The 17,994-nt window shown below is 37.2% G+C and overlaps 1 protein-coding gene across 1 annotated transcript in view; it reads right to left on the reverse strand.

The window, feature by feature from the left end:
* Positions 1-13,053: 13,053 nt before the first annotated feature.
* SALL3 (spalt like transcription factor 3) overlaps positions 13,054-17,994 on the reverse strand; it is a 20,615-nt gene continuing 15,674 nt past the window's right edge. The window contains exons 2-3 of the mRNA XM_054985398.1: positions 15,211-17,994; positions 13,054-13,485 (exon numbers count right to left, since the gene is read on the reverse strand). The exon at positions 15,211-17,994 is cut by the window's right edge and continues 716 nt beyond it. Of these exons, the coding sequence (XP_054841373.1) occupies positions 13,054-13,485; positions 15,211-17,994 (3,216 nt within the window). The remainder of the gene's footprint in view (positions 13,486-15,210) is intronic.

Raw genomic sequence — 17,994 nt, forward strand, 5'->3', positions numbered from 1 at the left:
TCTTGAATCAATAACTTCCTACCAGACTGGGGCGGGGAATGCACTATCCTTCCGCATCTCTCTGTACATTTACGTATTTAGACAATCCATATTCCTTTCAGAAACTCCAGGTTACTCATTTTACATGCTGCTTTCTCCACACACACACACCTCCACACACACACACCTGCCCCTTATTCTGTGATCAGATTATGTTTTACATAGTCTAACTAAGGAATATCATATGCAAATATTTGTGTTCAATTTAACCTTCATCTCCTGTAATGGAGATTCCCTACTAAAGGAGTAGATCCTAGTTACTTGAATGATTTAGCAATTAAGTGTTTGAGTTTAACTAAACAAACATTCACTAGCAAACTGTTTAACAGATTAGGCTCCTATCCTGCCCATTACTTACCATCATATGTTTTATTGAACCAGGATGTTCTGTAAATTCTCTTTTCTACCATATATGTTTTTAAAACCACAAGAATTCTAGAGCATTCTAACATGCCAGCCTTTTTTCAATGGAGAAACTCCTACCTATGAAAATGTTTACAGGCTGATGTTTGGGAATGCAATTCAATAAAGAAAATTTATTGTAAATAACTGGGGTGTGTGTGAGAGAGCTTACATTGTAAGAAAAAAAGGAAAATGTTTTTCCTGTCCTTTTTGTATTATCAATTTTTTTTCAAATATCAAATCAAAATAATGTATACTTAAATATCAAAATGAAGTTCACATCCAAAGTCAGTATAAGGTTTACTTTCAGTGAGATATTTGGGCTTGTATATTTGGAATTTTTCACAGTATTTTAAATTGTTATTTATTAATTCCATGATTTCTCAGAAAATCCCTGAAGATGTTCTACACATCCCCAGGGTTCTGTGGAATCCTGGTTGGGAAACACGGTAACATGCCATTGTTGCTCTTTAATTTAAAATTCATGCAGTCAACACAATAAGGTGTATTAAGAATAAGTGGGCTGAAGATTGCAACCATTGGATGAAATTTAAAAGGCATGCCATCACTAGATGTCCCAATTCTTGTAAATATCAAGTAATATGCATCCTTATATATTTATTTCTTTTTGAAAACATGCCATGGGGTCATGCGATGAAATTCCTTGTTTCTAATAATAAAATATTTTGAATATTAATTAGGGCATAAATTGCAATTTTTCTGAAAGTGTCTGAAGCTGGACACCCTACAATCAGCATATCCTCAAAGCCACTTTCTCATCTGTGTTTTACTATATACTTTAGTTCTTACATACAGAAGGACAAATTCAGGAAAAAGTTAACATTTTAAACTGCCATTTTAAAAGCTCATTAGGTAAAGTAGGTACTAGTTCTATTAATTATTGGGAATCAGAATGAAGTACAAACATGGATTAGCATTTCAATACCCATTCAAGTTAGAATGGCTATGTATTGTCGAAGGCTTTCACGGCCGGAGAACAATGGTTGTTGTGGGTTTTCCGGGCTGTATTGCCGTGGTCTTGGCATTGTAGTTCCTGACGTTTCGCCAGCAGCTGTGGCTGGCATCTTCAGAGGTGTAGCACCAAAAGACAGAGATCTCTCAGTGTCCTAAATCTCAACCTGCAACTGGCAAGTTTGTCTATGCTGCAGAATACAAACATTGCCTTGCAACTGACAGGCCTGCAATTTAGTCTGAAGCCAATTATGCAGTGATCAGTGGAAATATTTGCTCTAAATGATGTAACAGAGTCCCAAAAGTTAATAGGCAAAGCATGTGACATCAGAAAGGAGGTATGAAGAAATTATGGATTAAGAGAATGGAAATTAGAGCAGTAGGAGAGTCCGCAAAAGGAGGAGAAAAGTAAGGAGGGGCTGTGGCTCAGTGGCAGAGCACCTGCTTGGTACACAGAAGATCCCAGGTTCAACCCCTGGCATCTCCAGTTAAAAGGACCAGGTAAGAGGCAACGTGAAAGACCTCAACCGGTGACCCTGGAAAGCTGCTCGCAGTCTGAGTAGACACAACATGGACCTCGATAGACCAATGGCCTGATTCAGTATAAGGAAGCTTCATATGTGTTCATTTATGTGTGCAAGGTGCAAAAGAAACAAATAATAAACAATGGCCTTAACAAACTGGAGGAGGAAGGAGAAAGAAGTTGGACAAATCTCTCAGGAAACAAAACCAAAGGAACTCAGTATTTATTGACCTGCATCTTGGCCGTGTTTCTACACATCAGCCGTTTCCACATGTTGTTAAAGCAACGAGCTACTTACTCAGCGCTGGCAGTTTTTTTTTTTTACAGATTCCAGATGCCTCCGATTTCAAAGTGGAAGCAGGCAGTTTGTCTTTTGTCTGATCAGCGTCTTTTCTGAGACCAGGATTTCCCGCTCTTTTCTGTGCTGGGTAAAGGATGTTGATCAGACGAAAGACAAACTGCCTGCCTCCGCTTTGAAATCGGAGGCATCTGGAATCTGTAAAAAAATCCGCCAGCATTGAGTAAGTAGCCCGTTGCTTTAACAACATGTGGAAACGGCCATATTCTCACTGCATAGTGGATACCTTTGTAATTGATTAAAATAGGGCTGATGTTCAAAAGATCCAATGTAGTCTAAATTGTGGTAGCATGTTTTTCTAAGTTTAACAGTGTCCTTGAATGTAAAATATTTTCCAAGGACCAGAAATAAACAGGAAAACAATTATGGAGCAGAAATTATATCTTGAACACATACAAAATCACTCCTGTATCTGCAAATGTATCTGAATTGAATAGAATAATATATGTATGACAAATGCAAAAAAAAATTGCAAAAACGTGGTGTCTGAATGGAGTTTTTTGTATAAAATGATTGTACGTAGGAGAATAAATGAATTAATCTTTATTAAATATTAGAAATCTTATAGTGGGGAACAGCATAAATATTTCTGCCAACAGCAGTGACAGGAAGAATTGAAAAGGTGTATGTACAATTCGGGGACATATAATTAGAAAGCAGCTGACAATGATTTGTTTCAAGGCATTGTCTACTCAATATAAGCATGTCCAACAGATTAATATGAACTTGAAGGCATCATCTAACTTTATGTGCATTCTGGGCTGTATAAACAAGCATGGGTGGAAGGTAAGCGGTCAGAATAGGAGGTGTGTATTGGTATGAAGCTAGTGGTTAGACCTTCTCCCACCTTTAGCTTCAGCTCTTTTTATTTCTGGGAACTTTTTCAATTAACTAATACTAATGAACCAATTAACCAACTTTCAAACTAGGCCAGCAAAAGCAAAGTCAGCATTGTTCAATAATATACAGCAAGAAGTGCAGGCTCTATGATTTTTGAAAATAACAAGAGTGTTTGAATGAATGAGTGTCTGTGCATGAGAAAAAGGCCAGAGACACAGAAACTATGGATTGGATCCAACTAGCTTTTCTGCTTTTGGAAAAGGGAGGAGGGTCCCTTTTTATCACCATAAAGGTTATGCTGGGGAGCATGGGACTTGCATAGACAAAAGGTGTGTAGAACAGGGGGTGTAGGAAGGAGGGCAATAGGGTAAAATTAAATGAAAAAGCAAGCTGGATCCAACCCATAAACTACTATATCAGTTAGCAAAAAGGTAGGGGAATGTAGTAATGGATTAATCTCAGTAAATTACGAAAGCAGATCTCCAGGGGACACTCCCTTATCCATGAACTGTCATGGGTCTTATAGAAACTCAGTTCTTACACAGGATGTTTTTACAAAATAAACACAATTATATCTTTGATTGAACTAGGATCATCAGTTACATTCTTAACAATAGCTACAATAAAACCAGGTATTCTGTATAGCACATAGTCATTACTTTGTTTACCTTACTCATTCAATGGTTGAAATTTGCTAGATAATTCTCAAAACAAGAATCATCTTGTTCTGAGAACCAAAGTGTTCAGTTCTGTCTTATTTGTGCAATCTGGGAATTCTCTTTGAGTAAAATGAAAGACTAACAATAATTGTAATCCCACTGAGCTCAAGGTATCTGGAATGAAAGCAATTGTATTAGCTATGGATAAAAGGGTTATAGTTATATAGTGTTGAGCAATCCTCCTTAAGCTTATGAGAAGTCATTGTGGAAAATTAAACAAGTACCAAATGGGGGAAATTTAGGAAAAGGGATGCTATGGAAAAACTATTACATTGGATCAGAAATTCTATCAACTGGCAATGCTCTTTGCTGTAAAGTTACACACACACAGTGAAATCTTGGCTTTTTGAAAATTAACTTTTTATAAATTATATTTATTACCAGGAGCATGCAGAACAGTTTGAAAACTGCCTCCTAGAGAGAGGACCTCTGCTGAACAGGGAATGGGGATTTTATGTCCTGTTTCCGAAGATTCCTAATTCTCTGCCCCACAGTTCTTTGCTCGGTTTATCTAAATTCTGAAAGAACAATCCTGGAATGCCAGAATTGAAATAAATTGTGATATATGTATGAAGGAACCTTAGATGCTCTATACTTGTATGCACTTTCTATATTGAGGTGAATTTTTATTTCCCAGAAGGCCTCATTTGGCACCTCTGGGCACCATGGTGCATGCCAGTGTGTTTGCTGGTGCCTACTTCCTTCTTTCCCAAAGCATCTCTTCACCAAGTCAAAGAGGCAATCTTGGTTTTTTAGAGGATTACCAGCCTCCAGGTGGGGTTATTATTACAACCAATCTTCAGACTGCAGAGATCAGTTCCCTTGGAAAATATCGCTGCTCTGGAAGATGGACTCTGGCATTATACTCCACTGAGGCCCCTCCCCAGGTTCCACCCCAAATTCCCAACTGGAGTTGGCAATCCAAATTTTCTACCTCCCCAGTGGAGGTATTACCTTTCTGTGTGCCAGAAGCATCCATTTAGAAAGAAGTACTTCCACCATATAAGAATGCTTAGCTTGGAACCCCCCAACGTTTTGTGACTGGCCCCCCCTCAGATCTCAAGATCCAAAAGGCTCAGCAAAGTTGGGGACTCCTGCCTTAGACTTTACAGTATGCCACAGTGTGCTGTATGTATGATAATCATTTCTCTCTTGTCTAATTTTAGATATTTGGGTTTTAGAATTTTATTTTAGTACATGTGTTGTGTTTTAATTATATTTGAAAACTGCCTTGAGTACCATGTATACACTAGATTAAATTTACTTTTTAAATGTACCTAAAGATGTTTTAAGGATAGAATTTAAAAAGTACAGTGTGAATGTGTCATGGAAATTATATTCACACTGAAGTTTGTTGAGTAGACACTTGGTAACTACGTCTTGGTTTGTCTTGAGGAATGTATGGAACAGACCATGGGTCAGGAATGTTTGTAGGTCCAACAACAAAATGAAGATTGTCTTTTCAAACTGTTCACCTAGCACATTACCACAACAGAAAGTTCTCTGGTAAACTAAAAGTGGTGAAATTTCTCAAAAATAATCTCAAAGTAACTGATAATCTTTTTAAAAATCTGTGTGATATTAAACCATTTCTGTCCAATTTAATTGTTAGAAAAGTTTAGTACTCCACAATGTGTATCTGTGTATATTCTTTATGCCAATGGCAGCCGTGCTGGTCTCCATTGAGCAACTATTTGATGACCCAGCAATCAGAATCCCATGTCCACCTGCTCAACTGACTGAATCATGAGCATACTATGGTATTTTTAGGGCTTTCCTTACAGCTTGATGGCATTTTTTACATCTAAATGTCCATTGGCAAGATATGTTCTAAATTAATTGTGTTTTTAAAAAGAACAAAAAGACAAGAGTCATATATTTCATGGTTAAAGTAAACAATATTTGGAGAAAATATAGAAAATGAAAATTATGTCATCATGCAAAATAAATAGTTACTGACTGCATCTTAGAACAATATATATCTTGAATATATATTTTGAATGAGAAGTATGTTCTTGCATTCCTTTAATGCCATTTAAAGATACTGCTAATGGAATTTTGGCCCGCAAGTAAAATTATTAGGTTTAATTACAAATGTTTAATGAAAAGTAAGCCCTGGCCACACGGTGATTTCTGGACTATATTTACGATTCATATTTTGGAATACCGAATATAGCTGCCAAAAGTGCTTTATGTGCTAAGCCCCACATCCTAACACACATGTGCAAAGTATGAATCCCACTGAAGTCAATAGACTCAAATCATATCCATTCTTAATTCCTAGACAGTTCTATAAATTTGTAAGATGTTAGGCTCAAATGCAAAACTAACTTGTGTAAGGCTGGAGAACAAATATTGAAAGGCTATTTACTGGTAATCAGTTGTGGATACAACTTAAATAAGTCTATGAGGACTGCTTCAGATTTCTCATTCCGCAAGGTAATGTTCAGTTATGTTCAACAGGCACAAATGAACTAAGAATAATTTCTTTACATGACTGCAGGCTGTTACTGTTATTATGTTTAAAATAGATGAGAGGACAAAAAAAGACCTGGAAAAAATGACATTCAGACCAACTAAATAGGCTATGTTTACTTGGAAGACCCACTTATATCAATAAGACTTCATTCCATGTAGTTTGGATAAGGACTGCTCATAAACAAGCACGGAGATTATTTTAATTCACATTCAATTAAACACTCTTTAAAATTTCAGCAGTCATTTTCTGGCTATTTCTTATGGTTTTGCCTTTTAATTAGAGAAATTATGGATGATTTTGGTATCTCACATCAACAGAGAACCAAAATTAGGGAAGCAAAGGGCCCATTGTCAGGATAGTTCTATTTAAAGGTCCATTCTATCTTTAGGTCCTATCTAAAGTACAGGTGCCTTTATTTCTGGATGTTTTGTTTTTTTGCCTGTTTGTTTATTTCATTTATACCCTACTTTTCTCTCCATTGAGGACCCAAAGCAGCTTACTTACATCATTTGTCTTTCCTCCATTTTGTCCTCACAATAACCCTGAGAGGTAGGTTAGGCTGTAACTGGCCCAAGGTCACTCAGCAAGCTTCCATGTCAGAGTGGAGATTTGAACCTGGGTCTCCCAGATCTTAGTCCAACTCTATCCACTACTCCCCACTGGATTGTCTCTTTCCATGAACAGAAGAGACCATAGGTACTTTGGCTGTAACCCATCATTATTATTATTTTATATTAAATTCAGAAAACTGGTATCTAGTTCTTATTAGTCATTATTTTCCTACATGGATATTTCCATTTTTCAAATAGATATCAATACTATGCACTATATATCTAAATGACAATTTGCCATTACTAAATTAGTTTTTTTCAAATTATCATATACAGTATCTTAATTCTGAATCTGACCACAGAATGTGGGTCAAAAATTCACACATTGGGACCAGAGACAATTCAAGGATTTTGGGTTTTTTACAAACTGGAAGGAATCCTCAGATTTGCAAAAAATAGGAAATTAAAGAAGAAAGACATTGGGGGCTTTAAAACACCTAAAAGAATAGAAGCAATGTCTGCAGCTTTAAGAAATGAGTGCTAACTGAGATCTAGTGATACTACATTGAGAGATCTTGGCAGTTATGTTGGGATAGTTAAACAACTCCAGTAATATTGTGAAAGTTTCCATGCCTTAGTTATTGCCAAGTTAAAGGGAAGTGTGTGCTCAAAAGGACTGAAAAAGGTAAAAGATGAGATAGAGGGAAGGAAGCAGAGAAGGTGGATAAAGGTAAAGCTGAAAGGGGAGAGAGAAAAAGTAGGTGGGCACAAAATATCCCACCAAATGCATTTCTTGAAACAGAAGGCAAGACAAATTTAACTTGGTTTAGACACACAATTCTTTCTTCCCAGACAAAATATATAGACACATATAGACAAAACTAGAACAATCCATAAAAATTACAGACAAATGACAAACCTAACCATACTTTTATAGTCCAATACTAAACATGCTTTTCTGAAAGTTAATCCCATTCTTAATTCACCATGACTAAATTAAGATTTATAGAATTAGGTAAGTATGCATAGTATCATAACCATACTTAGTATTATGTTTTCTCTATAGTAGTATTTTGCTGGTTTTATATGGTAATACATATTATATATCATGAGTATTGTTGTTACATGTATTGTTGGCCATTTAGCGTTTGTGATTAACAAATGTGATTGATACATGCTAAAAAAAATAAAGCCATTTCCCACATGGTTCTTAAGAAATAAGTAAAAATGTCTGTACTCATGTGTGCATATTCCCACCCAAAATCTTTTGATTTGCAGATGGTGGAACAAAAGATTCTTGGAAGCATATATTATTAATGAAGTCTCTTCTCATGTCATAATTAGGATTATAAACTGCATCAAACTGTATAGATATGTGAATTTTTAGTAATAAAGTATCTATTTGTTTTTCTAGCTTAACGAATTATTGTCAAGATGAAATCTTAAAAGTAACCAAGTTTCAAATAAACCATTAAGAATTTCCAGAGAAGAGCTTCTGAACATGACCTGGACATCTGAGGTAAAGTGTAAGATGACAAGAATTCAAATTTTCTCAATGGTGATGTCATGGCTATGGAACACCCCTGCCCCCCATTGAACCTTCTCTGATGGCATTTGGGCACCAAGTGAAAACATAACCATTTTATTGGTTACATGAAGCTCAACTGTTTTTGCCTTCCATGTAGTGGTTGATTTTATCCTTGTAGATAGAAGCTGCTGTTCTTTAAGTATTTTTTTTAAATCTTTTTTACAGTTTTAGTGAATTTATTGTATTGCGGTTTACTTTTAGGGTCATAGTGAGATACTATGAGCATTGGCAAAAGTGGATTAAAACTGTTTTTAATGTAAATAAATGATATAATTCAAGCAGGTAAAGTTGAGCACATTGTCTACAAAGGTCTTAGTAACCAGTAATGAGGTGAAATTTGCTACCCAAATAGTATCTTAAGACACTGTTTTTTTTTTTAAAGGCTGAGACTTGTTTATATCTGAGAGTCGATGAAAATATTTTTGATCCTATATCCAACATTGATGTTGCACTGCATAGATAAATCTAAGGAAGACAGAGAGAGGGAACAGATTCCACAAAAGACAAAATTTCCTGAAGTGCTGCATACCTGTGTGGTAGTAATTTGTCATATTATTGGTGAGCACAAGTAGTTTAAGCATTTACAGAATTTTTTTGAAAGAAAAAACAGCCCCCTCAGTACTATCAAGGTGGCGTAGAAAGAAGTTAATCAATTAATAAAAAGGACATATAATATGTTCTGCAACTCATAACAAACCTTTATAAACTAAGGCCAAAAATGGTGAGGGAAAGCACTTAACAGACAAAAGGGTTGAACTAACAGTAGAATATGAGGGGTATTTTTATAACTAATGTAATGCATATGGTGGATGGTTTTTAAAGATTTCCTCATATATATTCAGTTTTAAGAAAAAATGTACTTCTAACACTTCCAACACCACCTTTTAATCCCCAATAGGCAAAAATCTTACGAGTTATTTTCTTTCAAAGTCAGTAGCATCTGCAGTTCTTGTCATGTTTTTGTATTCCATGGCCAATAATGCACTCTCATCAAGCCTTCATTTCCACCTTCAACTGCTTCTGAAGTGTGATATGTAGCCAGTGTCAACAAAATATACAGTTTAATGCTGCAACCATAAAGTCAACTTGAGGCATTTTTGTATCAGTATTAGCAGCACATTTGTCATAACTTCAATTTAGTAAAAAAACATTTGTGTTCCTGTTTCAGTTTGTCGATACAACAGGTCTTAGCTTAGACTATATACTAGCACACATGGTTTAAGCCCGAGTTTTAAAAGGTGGCTGTTAAATTGCTTCGCTGGTGCAAAAACATTTTACTTCAAGGGAATTTGCACTGATGCAGTGCTCTGAGAACAGAGATCCATTTAGCAGCCAATTGCTCGGTTTACATCTTTTGAGATACATAGGGGTTAAGTGATTTCTTTGACTGATATATAAAACATATAGCAACATATAGCAATTCTGCTACTTAATATAATAAAACAACACGGAACATGTATGTATTTCTGTTAGTAACTGGATTCATAAATCCATGCATACAAAAACTAGGCACACCTTGCAGTTTTTGCTTCAGCAGTAACCATGGCTCAGAAACGATGAAGACTCGATTGAAAACAGTAGGGGGGAAAAATCTGGATGTACGCTACTTATTGTGCGTGCATCATTGAATCTCTGGATCGCAGCCATTGAGAATAAATATGCAGTGCAGTTTGTGTAAATTGAATTTAATAGAACTATTGCTTCCAAGGGAGACAGCAAGAGGATTACTTCAGAGTGCAATCATTCTAGAGCAGTTTTCTTTCGTTGCTAGCACAATGTTTATAAGGCTTTGCAGTCTCAAAACATGACTTCCTGATACTAGTTCATGGGATATGTGCAAAGAGTGTTTGTTTGAATACAAGTTACCAGCCTTATTTAACGTTCACATATGACAATTAAAATTCACTGACATCAATTTTCATCTCATGTCTCGCTCCATTATTAGAATAATCATGGAACACAATTCAGAAATAATATTACATCCTGCATTTTATTCAATTCCATTATGACAAAAATAGTAACCTAGACTAAGACATCCATTTCAATCAGTAGATGTGTCAAGCCAACAAGATTTAATAATAAAAAATATTGGATCTAGGTAACAATTCCCAGCTGGTTCAGGGAGGCCCCTAGCCCTACATGGTATCGCAGTATAAAAATAGTGTCTCTCTTCACCATGCAGAGAGGAATGACCTAACCCTGAATACAAAATGGGGTCAGTCTTACTGTACCTTCATCAGCCATCTTATTTACAACACTTTACATCGCTTTTTTAAGTTATGCACATCCTTTAGGGAGAAGAGATAACACTACATGGTACCAAATACTAAACAAAAAAAATATTCACACCAGAAATGGACACAGATAAATAAAAAACATTCATTTGCTGAAATAACAGCAACATTAAGCCATCTCAGTTTTCTTTCTTCCCAGATTGGAGACACCCCAAATAGCCCACAAATGGTGGTCACTGATGGTAGAAGGTGTTATACTTTAAGGATGTTTATTTTCTATATTATATATATATCTATATATATAATCTATATGTCTATATACACACACATATACTTACATATATTTTATATGCACGTATATGTGCACATATATATTCTGTGTATCATTGCTGTAGAAAACAGAGCTGTGATAGTTCATTGTTCATTTCAAAACAGAAACAAACCACTAATAAGTCTTTCAAACTTTTCATTCAATGACATGATGGCAGAAACAGTCCATCCTCTTACAGTAATGTTTTTGTTGTTGTTGTTGCACAAGAAAGAGATTGTCCTAATATTTTTCCAGTCTCAACTGAGAAGACCTCTCTGTCTGATCCTTTCTTCAGGGCCATAAACGTCTTGTGCTGCTTCCCAGCTACCCATAATGTCCCTTGAACAATTTTGTTGGACGGAAGTTCATAGTGTCAGACTCCACCATGCTTGTAATGCACAAAAATGAGGTAGTACACAAAACATTTACTGTTCAAGTTTTGATTACGCCCCAGCCTCACCAGCACCTAGCTTAAGAGTGAAAACATTCCCTTTAGTCACAATTTTAAAACAATACTTAAAACTGAAATTTATATATGCGTAATCACTAATCAGAATACATTGTGCTTTGTAGTAAATATCAGAATAAAATCAGCAAGAGTTGGGAATTCATGTTCAAGTTACAACTGATACTTAATATTTTTGTTCTCTGTTTTGCTTTACATACCAGTGCTATTAAGCAGTCAGCATCTTGCTTGTGGGTGGGAGTGAAAGAGACAGAACAGATTACAGCAAAATTAAGCCTACACAATGTTTTCTTTAGCCTCTCCTAGGCTTGTACTGATATCACAGCCCTAAGATTAACATATCAAAGGTCTGTTGGAGGGTGGGCTTATAGAAAAGTTAAATGAATCATTTCGGTTTAAGAAATGGCAGGCCCCGTTCTACCCAAGAATCTGACAGTTCTTAGTGGCTTTCCTGTTTAAAGGAGCATAGATCTCTCATACTGTTTGACTTTAAAGATAAACACAACAAAATATCCCCCTCCCCGATTTTTTTCTCAAGTCAAAGTACTATTTATAAAATAGTTACATCTTTGTTCAGATTCAAATTATAGACAAACCTTCCTAAATATAAAATACTAAAAGTGCAATAGTATAAATTAAGAGTTTGCAACCACATTATACAAACACTGCCTTTGTACAGCCTTTGATAACATGAAATCTTTTACTCACAACAGTTTATAAAGTTGTGAATAATCTATGGTGATAAGGTTTGTCTGTAACTTGTTTTCCCACCATGAACTGAAGTCCACACTACATTTTTTCATTTAATAGAACAACTGTCCACATAGCAGCTACAAATATTTAAATTAAAATGGTTTGTTACTGACAGGTACTTGCACATGAAAAGCATGCTATCTTTCCCAATAAAACTTCACAATTTTTCCTGCATTGAAATAAAGCACTTATTTATAATAAAACAAAAGTTGCTTTAAAAAAAATCACATAGCCAGGTGTATTTTGCAGTACAAAAGCTTCATTGAAGGATGGGGCTAGTATATTGTCTGTTACCCGCATTATCTTTACATTATAAATACTACAGACAAGAATACTGAAATCATACACAGCATTAGGGTACTAAAATCACTTATTGAATGTTAGAGGATTTCTAAAAACATCGTTCAAGTTTCTAGCTACATGGATCAAAACCGGCAAAGAAGGAGCTGTATGGAAATGCCATCGTGAAGCCCCCTTTTACTCCATTGATGGCATTTTTTGTTAAGAAACAAAAAATTGAAACAAATTTATCCTCTCTCATTCCCTAATGCAATTATCCAATGATTTATCATTTCTTAAATTAAAAAAGGCTCCAAAATTCTCACTAACAGTCAGCTCACTGTTGAAAGTAGTACCATGCAAATCTTGCAAGACAACTTTTCAGCAGACACAAAATTATGTATTTCTGCTATGGGATAAAATCTTAGAGGGAACCTAGGCAATTAGGTCAGGAAACTAATGCTTAACTTCCAAAACTGTACATGAAAGAACAAATGTTGCGTTGAGTAGTGATCCAACAGTTACTTGTACTGAATTCTTTTAATTTATGCCAATCTCTTTATTTTCCTCAATAAACCTTGTGAATGGGCGATTGGCTCCAGTTTCAGAACTCGCTTTGTCCAAACCAATGATGGGAGGGCTACTGCCAGTACGAGCTTTGTCCATTCCACTGGTAATATTACTTAAAGACGGAATAGCACTTCCGCCTAAACTTACTGGGAGCTGGGGAATGCCTCCATTCTGTATGACAGAAATTTCATTGTTCTTCATTGCAAGTCCATTAGTAATAGCTGCAGCATATTGGTTCCAAAAATTTGGGTCAACATTCATTGCCCGAGCTGCCAAATCCTTTTGGAACATTTCTGAAAACTTCAGAGCATCGCCACCTAACAAAGCCATGGGGTTTTCCACAGACAGACGACGGCCACGGCGTGCAGGGGCATTATTCCACATATGAGTTCCCATGTGAACCTTTAGAGAAACAAACAAACAAACAAAAATATTGGCAAATATGCAAGTATAATCTACATAGTCTATGCAGGGAATTTTAGAAGTCAGCGTAAGAGTCACATAAAATTTAGGTACAATGATTTCAACAATGAAGGACTTACAAATCATCTATGTTTTCATGAACAGTAAGTGTAACAGTACTGTGCACCTTTCCAATGATAAATAAAGATACAGATAGAAAGAATTGTACAAAGAATGTAACTAGGTTTACTGGATACTTATAATACTAAAATCTTTTCAGCTCCTCATACTGGAATTCTCACTGTCTCAACTTAAAAAAATATTTTGATCTGTGCAGCTTGATCTGTGCATGTTTTCTCAGAACAGAAATAAGTCCCACTGAGTTCAGTGGCATTTACTCCTTTGCAACTGAGTGTGGGACTGCAGCCTTAAGACACCCAACATACAGCTGCATGCCATTTAAAAACAAATATTTAAAACAAACATGTCTCCATTTTGCTTAGGTTTCCAGTGACCATTTTATATTATTTTACTTTTTCCTTTGGCATAATGGCTGAATTAAAAATCCTACCATGTGAGCAGAATGATGCGTGCATGCGAGAGAGAGAGAGAGAGAGAGAATGATTCCTCTCATCCATGTGGTTGGTGGTGAATCCTTCACAATGATCCCTAGTGAGCCCTGGAGGCTGAAGAAGAGGACTAGTAAGCCTGCCTCACTCCTGTACACACACACATACACACATGCTCAAGCAGCAGGATCTTTGATCCAATCAAACATGTCTAGAGTGGTTCCAATCCTGCTAATCTTGACTAAATGCCACTGAAACAAAAGGCATAAGATACTCACAACTAATTTAAACTGCATTGTTTTCAAGGGGACTAAGGCTGCAATCCTATGCACACTTAACTAAGTAAATCCCACTGAACATAATGGGGCTTACTTCTAAGTAACCATACACAGATTTGCAGTTAGTGATGACTACCTTTAATTGAGGCTAACATTAGAGGCATTGCTGCCTCTAATCTTTTTATGTTTACCAAAATTATCAAGAGATAGTGCTGCAATCCTATGTTAAAAATGTTTATTTTGCATCTGATCAAAATTCTACTTTATTTCTATATTAGAACATACAAGGCCATCCCTTCAAGCACCTGCTAACTCTGGAGATGGGTTCCCTAATATGTTACACTAGTATAAACATTGGGCAGCAATGGGGTTCACTATAATCCGAAATTACCAGATTTTTTTTACAAGATGGCCATCATAACTATTGGGGTTCTGTAAAACACAATTATATGGGAATCAACAACCATTCTTGAAAAAAGAAACAGAATCTACATAATATTGGCTTATAAAAGCTGCTTTAACTTCATTGTATTGATAATTTTTTGGAGTTTAAAAAATGCACTCTTTTAATACAGAAGTTATTCCATGCTGTCATTTAACGGTAAATACATTCCATGGTAAATTACTAAACTGAAGCAGACATAAATTCCCAGAAAGGGTCTATAAAATGGGATACAATGCATGCAAAACTCCTGAAAACTGATTTTTAAAGTGTGTATCCATAGAAGTGTTCTCATAATTGGTTCAAAAACTACATTACAATGCAGGCATAATTCTCATGCTAGAAAAACAGAACCTGCTGAAATTCCAGTTTAGTGTGTGGTTAAACACTCATACCCTTACAATTTTGTTCTGAGATTGAAGAGTTCCCTTCTTACCTTAAGATTCCCTTTTGTGGTAAAAGCTCTACCACAAATTGTGCAACCAAATGGCTTTTCACCAGTATGGGTGCGTTCGTGTATCTGTAGTGCACTTGCTGAGGAGAAGGTCTTCCCACACGATTGACAATTGTGTTGTTTGGGAGTTCGACGAGGTGGGGGTGCCAGCATTGGAGTGATGCCTGGGCTCATCACTGTCTGTGGTGCAGCAGGAACCTGGATTCCAGCTGGAAGCGATGGAACCTCACCCAATGAGATCGGCTTGCTGTGACCATTCACTTCCATTTTGATCATTGTAGGCGCAGTGCTGGTGACCAGGCTAGGAGTACTTTGGCTGGGACCTAGAGTAAAGTTGGGTTCAAATAACTGAGAAGGCAGCTCTTTTAATTTGTGTGTCAGTAAGTGCTGTTTTAAATTACCCATAGTGGAACACCCACGATTGCAGACTGTACATACAAATGGACGCTCTTTAGTATGGCTGCGGTAGTGAATTTCCAATGCACTCTTACAAGCAAAAGGCTTGCCACAGATATTACAAACAGTACTTTTAAACTTACCACGTTCTCTGTTCAGGAACAGCAGGCTAAAAGGAGCTTCTTCTTTGATGACTGGCCTCGCTGGATTGGTGGCTGTCAGATCCAGTGCACCTCCATTTTCCACAGTAGGCGGTGGAGGGCTGTCAGGTTTTTCTGTCTTTAATTGTATTTCATGTGGTTCTTCCTGGTTACTAAGACCTGGGGATTTTGATCTGAAACTCTCACAGTTGCTGTTTTCAGGAGACAAAGCTTGCATGGATGAAGAGGATTCAGACATTGCAGGGCTCCCTGCACTCTGGCTCTCCAGGTCTCCAACAGCTGATGAGGAATCATTGCTCAAATGGTCACTTTCCCCTGACCCATTTTCTATAGATTTTAGATTGGTTAGCTGTTGACAGTTCATGACAGAATCAATCATTTTCATTTGATTCTCCAGAGCAGCAATGCTAGAGATTACAGAGGGAGGTGAAGGTGGACATGACCCAGCATAAGGTATAAGTGGTTTGGAGGAGTCACTTGCATTGTCTTTTAACTCTAGGTCCTCTTCCATGGAGTTTTCATCAACATCATCATCATAGTTGCTCAGTGTTTCCACATTCTTTTCATCAAAGGAAAGCTCTGAGTCCATGGCATCCTGGAAGCCCTCCGGTAATGGTGTGTTTGGAATTTGCCCACCCATGTGCATACGAATATGCTGTTGAAGAACAACAGCATTTGTAAATTTCTTCTGACAAATGGGACATGAGTGCTGTACTCTAAGTGGTGGCTTCGCTCGATGAACTCCAAAATGTGTTTTTAGATTGCCTTTTGTAGTAAATGCACGTCCACAAATTTTGCATTTAAATGGTCTTTCTCCTGTATGGGTTCTGTAATGCATCTTGAGAGCGCTCTGACAACTAAGCACACGGTGACAAATGACACATTGATTTGGATCTGTCATCTTCTTATCGATGTTCTCTACAAGCTGTTGCAGTTTTGAGGTTTCTGATGTTTGCATAGAGTCTAGTAGACCACCAAATGGAAACTTAGCCTTGAATTGGTCAGACAATGCTGGAAGCACAGGGTTTGGGATGCTTGTGGAAATGCTGCTGTCTGTAACAGCATTAGGAACCGAAGATGTGGGCACCACAGAAACTTGCCCACTTACAGAAATATCTCCCGGCCTTGCATTTGTCACAGGAATATTGACTGGTTCAGGTTTTGTCATAGATGAGCCGCTATGAATGGGTTGTGGGGATTCTGCAGACAAAGGAATGCCTGATTCAGAATTGTTTAGGCTTGGAGATAAGGAAGTGCATTCACTTGATGCAGGGGATGGTCTCTGGGGGGACCTGCTCATGGGTGTAATGCTTGGGGAATCTACATAACTGTTCACACCAGGTATTGTTGGGGGAAGCTGCAGCCCAATTGAAGTTGGTACCGTAGGTAGCACTGGCTTGCTATCCAGCCATGTAGTAACCGGTTTTTCAGGAGGCAATGACATGCCATATGGAATCCCAGAGCAAGTGGGAACATTATCGAGGTATTCTGGAACTGGATATGGATTCATCTGAATGTGAGGGTACTTCTCTTTGTGTCTCTGAAAATGAACTTTCAGATTGCCTTTAGTGGAAAAACGATTGCCACATATGTTACACTTAAAGGGTCTTTCTCCTGTGTGTGAACGCAAGTGTATCTGCAGAGCACTGTCACTCCCAAATACCTTGGCACAAAATCTACACTTGTGTTTAAAAAAGGGATCCTCAGAACTTGTCTTGGGTTCAAACACAGATACATTTGGTGGTTTTCCTTTGCGATGTTTCATAAGAGCAGAGAGAGGATCCAATGCATTAGCAGTTGCAGCAATGCTAACCAGTGGATTGGGAAAGATTACACTACTGGATGAAGTCTGAGGTAGAAGTGGGTTTGGCAGGCTGGAAGCTGAGGTGAGGAGATTTCCTGGTCCTATTGAAGGTGGAGTTGAAGCATTTGGGGGCTGTGAAGAGCTGTTGGAACTATTTGACACAGAAGCAGGCGTTAATGAAGTTGTAATTGCATTAGAAGATGATGGTGTGCTTGATTCATTCGGGGCAGAAGAACCACTGCTTGACATGTTAGGGGTACTTGCACCAGATGTCGGTCTGGAGATGTGCTGAGAACTCTCAAAGGCAGTTGGTGGGTTGCTAGTGGCTTGTGCCACAATGGCAGAAGGAACTACTGCTGCCAACTGAAGAGCAGAGGTTGCTGCAAACCCTTGGAGCTGATTAGA

The sequence above is a fragment of the Eublepharis macularius genome, chromosome 7, assembly GCF_028583425.1.
Source record: "Eublepharis macularius isolate TG4126 chromosome 7, MPM_Emac_v1.0, whole genome shotgun sequence".
Classification (NCBI taxonomy): Eukaryota; Metazoa; Chordata; class Lepidosauria; order Squamata; family Eublepharidae; genus Eublepharis; species Eublepharis macularius.